This window comes from Dendrobium catenatum, unplaced genomic scaffold, assembly GCF_001605985.2.
Source record: "Dendrobium catenatum unplaced genomic scaffold, ASM160598v2 fragScaff_scaffold_353, whole genome shotgun sequence".
Lineage (NCBI taxonomy): Eukaryota > Viridiplantae > Streptophyta > Magnoliopsida > Asparagales > Orchidaceae > Dendrobium > Dendrobium catenatum.
This window is the reverse complement of record NW_021318815.1, coordinates 740943-750720: the sequence shown is the minus strand read 5'-3', so window position 1 is coordinate 750720 and position 9778 is coordinate 740943. Positions and strand designations below refer to the sequence as shown.

At 34.2% G+C, this 9778-nt stretch overlaps 1 protein-coding gene across 1 annotated transcript in view; it reads left to right on the top strand.

Moving 5' to 3' along the window:
• Window positions 1–6191: 6191 nt before the first annotated feature.
• Window positions 6192–9778, top strand: part of LOC110100505 (uncharacterized PKHD-type hydroxylase At1g22950) — a 41279-nt gene continuing 37692 nt past the window's right edge. Inside the window, exons 1-2 of the mRNA XM_020828034.2 lie at window positions 6192–6352; window positions 6504–6917. Of these exons, the coding sequence (XP_020683693.1) occupies window positions 6561–6917 (357 nt within the window). The 5' untranslated portion in view covers window positions 6192–6352; window positions 6504–6560. The remainder of the gene's footprint in view (window positions 6353–6503; window positions 6918–9778) is intronic.

The following is a 9778-nucleotide window of genomic DNA, read 5'->3' as shown; positions in this document are numbered from 1 at the left end:
TTTTCAGAAAATATAATTTTATAATTTTTTTATTTAAAAAAATATTTTCTTAATATTATTTGATATGCAAAAATTAGGGTTAAAATTTTTAGATAAATTTTAATTTCATCTTTTTATATATATATATATATATATATATATATATATATATATATATATTAATCCGGCGCATATATATACGCCAACAATATTTATGTCATTTTTACTGGCATTTTATGCGACGATAATATTACGGCGGATTTACTGGTGTATCTTACTCCGGTACATTTTCAATGCATTTTTTATCGTTATAGACATCATAATCTTTAAACACATAGTATAATTCGGCGTATTTTACGCCGATAATTGCCGGCATACGAACCGACGGATATTACGCCGGTTACTTTAAACACAATACAAAATGTTACCATCGAAAAAGATGACGGAAACATCATCGGTGGCTTATCCTCCAAAATAATTGTCGGTTGAAACCCTATTTCTCTACCGAGCCCATATGCCTTATTTCATTCCGCCGTTTTGTTTAGGGTTTCCGCTCGCCTCCGTCGTCTCAGTCAAACCTCGCCGCTGCCAAGACCGACCATCACCGAACGGACTTCCACATAGTTTGTTGATGCTCACAGTCTCAGTCGCTGGCGAAATGCCACTGTTTTGAGGATAATCCACCGTAAGTTTTTTATTTTTTCGTTGATTTTCTCACTAGACATTTGCATATAATGGTGAAGAGATTGTGCCTTAGTATATGCTTAGTGTATGCTTTTTTCTGATGTCGTTTCTCACTGGACATTTGCATATAATGATTTTCTCACTAGACACCGGCGAAACGCCTTGGTGTATGCTTTTTTCTGATGTCGTTTCTCCGCCGCTATTTTTAGGATAATCCACTATAAAATTTTATTTTTTTCATGTATTTTTTCACCAGACATTTATAAGATGATGTACCTTGGTGTATGCTTTTTGCTGATGATATTATTCATATTGATACGACTAGAGAGGAAGTTGAAGTACTAGACCTAGTGAGGGGATTGTGACTGTGGGTGAGCAAGTTGTTAATAAGAGTATATGTTTTAGATATCTTGGATCTATTATTCATAATATTGCAGAGATAAGGATACTGAGGTGGATGAGTGGCTTTATCCTTAGAGATAGGTTCCAAAATGAGCATATACATGATAAGGTTGGAGTAGCTCCATTGGCGAAAAAGATTAGAGAGAGTCGCCTTAGATGGTTTGGGCACATAAAACGGCAATAATTATAAGAAGAACATAATTAAGCGATTTGGTTAGAAGGAGAGTAGACGGGAGATGGAAGTCGGAAGGATCGTAGTCAAGTTGTCAATCTATGATGGATGGAGGATTGTAAGCCTACAGAGGTTGAAGACTTCGACCCCAGCTGCAGCAGAGCAGGCGACATATGGTCGAATGTTGATTGCACCTGACGGTGACACGTACATACATGATATTGTTAACATCCAACTTAAATTGAATAAATATTTTTCTCACATAGCATATTTTTTTGTAGGTTCCACCCGTCAAAAGAATCACATATAAAATACGGGACATAATACGCAACAGGCATGTTGCTCCTATTGTTTCTTTGAAGAAAGTCCCGAAAGAAGTTCGAGATATGTGATTTAGAGAGTTTGAGGTATTTGTATATAATATTTTATATGTTATGTCTAAATAAATTATATATTCTTTTTTACTTAAGCTAGCAAAAAAAAAAAAAGCTAGCAAACATATATATTCTATATTGTATGTTTGTAAATACAGAGAGATTTTTATTGGCTGCCCCAGCACATTGATAAAATTAGAAAGAATTTTGAGAAGTGTGGGTCTACTTGAATACGTGACATGTTTACAAATATTAGAAAATTTAACGAGCGACCACTATGGATTGGAGGGACTATATGGGCTGAGTTGAACACTAATTGGGGTAGCGTAGAGTATAGCAGGAGGAGGGATCAATATCGATAGAATAGAGCTTCTAATGTTGGGGCATGGGTAGTTCCCTTCATATTGGGGGCTCAGTTCCACACACTAAGCACATGTGACGTTTAGTAAAGAATTTTAAAAGTTTTCTAAAATTTTCTTTAATAGGAATATTATTGGAATTCTATTACAGAAAGAGATGCTGGGTAGAAAACCAACTTATGTGGAATTGCATAGTCACCCCCATAAACGATAGGAGGACCAACAATGGGTTGATGAGTGAGTAAGAGTATATGTATTTAATATTTTTTATTTTATGTCTAAATAAATTGCTAAAATTTTTATTAACTTTCACAGGAGGAGTATACACAGCTTCGAGAGAGCCAGGCTGTAGCAGGTAAGGGTTCTTCTGGCCGCTCTATAGAGTATTCTTAGTACTACATCTTATCTCAAGCGGTGGGAGGAATTTAACATGGTAGGATTTTTGGTTTAGGTTCGTAAGCCCAGGCATACGAGGGGATGACCTCTAGTGGATCTAGCTTCACAACAAATTCACATGAGTCCTTATATAATTAACATGTAATTGCCCTTCAGCAAAGCTAGAACAAGTAAGAAAATCACAAGTTGATTGGCAAGTGAAATTGCACGCACATATACAGATGCATATGCAGGTGCAACACAATCAGTTGTTAGATGAAATGCGAAAAATGAGGGAACAATTGAGTGTAAATGAGGTAGCTCTAGCGAAGGATGAGTCGATGGATTGAGAGTAGTTGTTTAGTTTTTTCAGTTTCATATGATTTATTTCTGAATATTTGGTGAAGTTTATGAATATTTATTGATGTTAATGAATAATTTATCATGTTTTTGAATATTTGGTGATGCTTATGATTACGAGTAGTTGTTTTTGAATATTTGTGAAGTTGTGGAAATTTGTGTTGCTAATATTTATTTGTAATTATAATATGTAGCTGTGGAAATTTGATTGTTGTCGGGGAATATTTTTTTATACAAGTTTCTGGAAGATAAAATGCTGGTAATTTGTCAGAAATGACGATACAACGAATTCTGTATTTATTTTCGGCGTATTTATATGATAGCTAGCCTTTTCGGTGGACAATGCGCCAGTTATTTCCGTCGTTTCGTTTTCGGTGTATTTAGCGACTGTTGTTCCGTCAGAATTACCAGCATAAAAATATGCCGGTAATTACGGCGTATTTAACGCTAGAATAGGTGAATATGAAGTGATGTAACTACCATCTACTTTTTCATCGGTTGTGCACCGGAAAGTATGCCAGAAAGGGTTCTGGCGTATTCTTTACGTTGGAAATATTTTGCCGATGCGCAAATTACCGTCGTATGAAAATCCGATAGAAATGCGACAAAAACGTAATTTTTCAGTTGAAATTTTAACTTTACCGGCGTATTATATCCGCAGGTAATTGTGGATTTTTCTGTAGTGTACTAAAGGGTCGAACCAAATTCAAGGCAACTCTAACATATATTTTGTAGAAATTGAATGATTAATCAATTATATCATTTTGATTTTTTTGGTTGCTATTGACCCATTTTCTTTTTGTCTCTATTTTTTTGGTTGACCATTTTCTTTTTGTCTCTATTTTTTTGTCGCTATTGACCCATTTTTTTGTATTGAAGAGTTGAGCCAATTTGAGGTAACACTAACAGTTACTTATAACTTTGCCCCCCATTAAAATTAAGCCCGGTTCCACCCCTGCTTATACCCAATCATCGTAGTGCTCATTCACTTTTTTTAATAGAATTAATGATCAATTTAATTGTTTTCGTAGACTGCCCATTTGTTCGAGGATGATATACTAAATCCAACTTTATGTTCACTTCATTATTTGCACATAAATTAAACTGCTTCTTGCCAGTACTAAGGCTTTCATGGTGATGTTCAATTAGAACGAGTCATTTGGTGAAGAACAATATTGGTAATAATATGAATTTCATTTGATAAGAAATATGATTTCAATCAATGAGTTGAGGTGACAAGGGCTAGTTTCATATTGGGAATTATGATGTCGTTTAATTCGAAGATTTTGAGAGTCTTATTAAAATAGTAGATTGCGAACTACAGACTATTCACTTTCTAGATAAGCATGGGATTAATAATATGTTTATTGATCATGAGTTAAAGACATATGTCCTCCTTCGGCCTTAGATTATTGAGCACAATTACATTTTTAACATTTCTCCAATTCTTGGAAGTTTTTTTAGCATTTCTCATTCTAATTGAATGTTTTTTTTTTTTTTGTTTCGTAAGAATTTCAAAATAGTGAAGCAAAAAATTGAGTTAACTCTACAAAGATAAGTAAGCTTCCTTGGTATTTTCGCGCTATTATATTGATTTATTGATTTTCGATGTATTTGTGTTATGTACCTATCATTGATTTATGGATTTCGGCATGGTATTTTTTACTTCTTGTTATTGATCATATTGAATCGTACTATAGATAACTATTCATTGATGATATTGAATGTTAATGATTATATTGATTGAGATGAAAATGCATATTGATTTTTTAAATGTTATATTGAAAGTTTTAGTGAGTTTTTGGTTTCTACTGGGCTTTGTAAGCTTATTATGTTATTTTATTAGTTTCAAGTCAGTGAATTAATTGGTCAAGACCGTTTAGAGTGAGATGAATTGAAATCCTCGGGTTCTTCTTTTGATTTCGTTATATATTTTCTTTTATTCCTTTGTTGTCATGAGCTTTTGAAAGATTAATAATTGCTAGTGATCCCTTGACCATTATAAATGTGATTTGGTGAATGAATATAGTGAAATATTTCTTGGTTTATGATATTTAATTGCTTCTATTGGATATAGAGTTATATGGATGATTTATAGAAACTTTGGTAAATGATTAAAAATATAAAGTTGATAATTTTTCAAATTTGAATTTTAGGGTGTGACATTATGACGCAGCCATAATTATATTAAACAAATTATTTGATCAATATTATAGATCAACAATCCGCAGCTATCACAAGCTCAATGGAAATGAAGCCTTCTATTAGCCTGATGTGACAATTATGTAAGCTATTGGAGATAATGAGAAATGCCAAAACTAATGGGCTAAGGCAAAACTCATATATTTTTCAATGAACCAAAATAAAATCCACTAGATTATATGTGAGATTTACTTCCTACAAAGCCTATAAAGTTGTATGATTATGATCCATCTTGCACCACATTGTTGTCCTTGAAGGGAATATTGAATTTATTTTTGCAAGTATTTCCTTTAGTTGCCTAAGCAATCAGGGCTCCTTGATAAAATATATGAATTTATGTCCCAAAAATCTCCTTGGGCATGAAGTATAGCAATCACAGATGAGATCCCAAGAGCTAGAGTAAGATAATCCATTTCAAAACTTAGGAAATTTTAACTTAAGTAGTTATTGCACATACAATTTGATGATTGCTTTGTCTTAATTGCAATGACGACTATAGATTGTTGGCAATACAATACTTTATATACCTCATATTAAAGAAAAAAAATTTGAAGATTACTCATGATTGCACAAATTTTCAGGGACCATGTATATGTAGATTTATTTCACAATAATGTAAATCATAGGTCAACTTTCATTTTTCATTTATTTGTAAACATTCATTTTGTTGTGTGTATTTTTTACAATACGTTGAAAGTTATTAATTATTATTGATATGTCATAAAAAATTACCTTGATTATGCATTATTATCGTTGCATATTTGAATTGAAACTTCTAAAATTAAATATGAAACAAGCCAAACTCCGATTTCAATAACCTTATAGCTGAACTAAACGTCTCAATGAGATAAATTCAATGATATCAAAAGTGGTTCAATCCGAATTTGAATGAGCCTAGATCAATCACTTGAAGCATAATTTGAAACTTGAAGGCATTAATTGGATGATCAACTGATTTTCAAATCTTTCATGCTTATAGTTAAATCAAAGGTCTTGAAGTGCAAAATCTAATGGGCCTAAGATTACTTAATTCTAACAACATTAAGATACTTAAATGCTAAATGATCACTTCATGATCAAGGAAATCTATACTTAATTGGTGTGAACAAAATTTTAAACATCTACGTAAAATGAAATAATAGGTATAATTTTCTATTTTTTGGGCAATATGAAGCATATAAAGTAAAATATTTCTATCACATACATATAAATCCTGAAATAATCACAAATAATTATCTAAATAAATCCTTCTTACGAGGGTTACAAAAAAACGGCACGACCGTACAACGGATCACTACTTTCACTCATCGTCAACCTGAAAACCCTAAATATGCACCTCAGCGAACCAGTGGACGAGCATTGTTTCGTACTAAACCGGCCAGTGGCAACCCAACGTAATTTATTTGCCAACCGGAGGCATTTCCTTCTCTCTATCCGATTACGAGGTATTTACTGACCTTCTGCTCTTCGACTGTTCTCACCAAACCCTAATTAGATTTCCTCATCGATTGAATCAAAACGAAACCCTAATAATCCTCACATCAACTTTGAACTCATTAATCATTATGGCACTGTAACCACGTAATTCTCACTTAGGATGCGGCTGGGCTCGTGATTCTTTGTTCCATACCGCGCCAGCTGCGAATTGGAGTAATGTCATTGGACGGCGCCGTTGATAGGAGGGAGGACACTCCGGCGGGGAACGGATTGGCGGCCTCCATACTGGCGCCGGCCCCTGTATTGGCGCCGGCACCGCTTTCTGCATTGAGGGCGCCGGTGCCACTCTCGGCATTGAGGGCGCCGTACGGAGATCGTCGGCTCAGGCTGAACCCGAACAAGGTACATAAGCCAGATACGTACGAGGATGTGCAGTCGGAGTTCGATCCTTCAATCTATAGCTCGCTGGAGCGCCACCTCCCTCCCAGTATGCTCGAGGCGCCGAGGGACGCGAAGCTCGAGTTCATGAGGGAGATCCTCGCCAGGTACTTGCCTGAGGGAGATCGAGCCAGGGTAAGCACGAACGATGCGTTTTGGTTCCACAATTTCTTGTTGTGGTTATTGAATGTAGGTGCAATAGGGTTTCCGTTGGCTTTTGTGCCGCGGTAACTGGTATTTACGGTTCTGATTTTAATCTTAGTCGTTTTTAATCGGTCCTAAGAAAATACAAATTATTTTGTGTAGATAATATTATGTCTGAAATACCCTCAACTTTTTCTACAATTCCACATCTCTCTTTCAGGTTTAGTTATGCGGCAGTAGTTAGGTTTAATATTTTCTATTGCTACTATCTGCAAGTTGAAATATTAATTTGTTTTTTTGGAAGATTTTGGAGAATTGTAAGTTTAATCTGGAAGGCTTTTGTCGTAATAAAAAGATTAGTTGGGTCATTCATATAAAGAATTGTAATTAAATTGTTGCTATACTTTCAGATTTAGATATTGATTAATAACATGAGCACACCAAACGGGGCTACGGGGCGGGGGGAGGTGGTTTGGGTAATGAAAATTTCTTGATAAAACACATGCAAAATTGAAATGTCTTAAAGAAATGATATCACACCTGTATTTAGTGTAGAATGAAATGATAAATATGAGGGTGAGAGTGATGAGTAGAATAAAATAGATCACACATAAGAACACCGATATTTATTCTTCAGGCTTACTTCTATTCTTTAAACTCCCCATAGAAATTCACCACCACTTTCATTAATTGTGAAATTCAAAGCTTTGCAAACTAATAGCTCTCTTGAACAAAGGTGTCAACAATAACCTTTTTATGTGCTCAAGGCCAACCCTCACACTTTTTTTTTTTTTGGCGGGCTCAAGACCAACCTTAAGACCATTCGCTAAGTTCAAGGACAACCAAGAACAATTTAAAAATTATATAAAGACAAAATTAGAACACTGAAGGACATAAAAAAGAATGCAAGGCGGAGCATTAATGCCAAACCAAAAACTACTTAGATATCATGAAACACTAATTTATTAAACCGAATATCTAATTAACAAATGAAACCAATACTCATTTTGACAAACTCAAACAGTCTACACTCAACAACATCAACAACATCAAGCCTTTATTCTATTATGTGGGGTAGGCTTCATGAATCCTTTTTCTCCATTGTGCCCTGTTAAATGCATTTGAAGTGAGGTTAAGCAATTCAAAGGCTTATTGGATCAATGATATCTAAGTGCAAGGAAGCTTAGGAGGAGACTTAGGGAGTTTTATAGCATTTGGAAAATGTCTTGGAGAGCTAATTAGTTGGAATGCTATAGGTTCTAGAGATACTTATAGAGGATAGGAGCTCCAAGCAGGGCATGAAACTAGATTAAAAAGATTTGGAGTTAAATTTAAAATATTATTATTCGAGTATAAGCATCTAGTGTTTTACCTGCAAATATTTGGACAAACAAGTCAAATAGATGCTATGGAAGGTCCCTAGCCTACAGGAGTTGAGATTGGGTAAATAAAGAGGGATATTGGTGGCCATTGGAACTTTTTTTTTTTTTTTGATAAGTGATTTAGGTTTGACCTAGTATTTTTTTTATTTCAGTTGGATAACATCAAGGATCAGCCTTAAGTCTATATCTTTTTTGCTTTAGTCATGGATGTTCTCACTAGACATTTCCAAGAGGTTGTATCCTGGTTTATGCTTTTTTGTTGATGATTTTCTTCTTGTTGATAAGACTAGAGAGGGAGTTGAAGGTAAACTTTAAATGTGGAGGTCAACCCTAGGGTCCAAATGTTTTTTTTTTTTTTGAGTTGATCTAAAACAAATACATGAAGTGTAATTTTAGTAGTATTAGATCTAGTGGGGGGATTGTGACTTTGGGCGGTCAAGTCATTAATGAGAGTGCGCATTTCTTGTGTCTATTGTTCAAAGTGATGGTAAAATAGATGGGGATATTATTAATAGAATTCAAGTTGGATGGTTGAAGTGGAGGAATGTATCGTGCCTATTGTGTAATAGAAAATACCTCTCAAACTTAATGGAAAATTCTATAAGATGGTGGTGAGACCTGCAATGCTTTATGGTGCAGAATGTGGCCATTAAAAGAGAAGCATAAAAGTAAGTTGAGTGTTGCTAAGATGAGGATTCTGAGGTGGATGAATGTCTTCACTCTTAGAGGTGGATGAATGTCTTCACTCTTAGAGATAGAATGCAAAGAGTATATACATAAAAAGCCCAATAAATATTTGAAATATTCCAAGTAATTTGACTTGGTAATTTTAGCTGTGCTTATGATAAAGCCTAAGAAATAAGTAAGACTTGCAAATCCACTTAGGCAACATTTCAGACTTAATCACCATTAGCATTGTCTTCAATTGCATGATTTAAGTAACTTATTAGTAATTGGTATAATATTATGGTCAGAAGCACTTTAATAAGTAGTATTTCTTAAGTAATCTGTATTTTTTTCATCATTTTTTATCATAAGTTGCATGGTGATGGAAAAAAAAGGTAAAAACAAGGAAAAATTGGTTTTAGCAAATTACCTCGGAATAAGTAGTTCCTTGCTTGAGGGAATGAAAGATAAATACATAATTAATTATAATTAAGACAATCCTTGAATTGGTGAGGTGGCAACAATAATCTCACTGATTAATGAGGTGGCATGAAGCTAACAAGAAAGATGGCAGATTTGATCCAATATAAAATTTTCAATAAAGGGCGTGTCACACTACCTTGAAGATAAATCACCTTTATCAGTTCCCAGTGCAGCATTTAAAAGATATTTATGGTATCATCCCTATGAGGACTAAATGATGCTCTTGTTTGTATTTTATTGGGCATTTAGATGAATTTTAACTTGATAATCTTGATGAATACACTGCATGCTGATTTTGATTGTTAGAATTATTTGGACCGG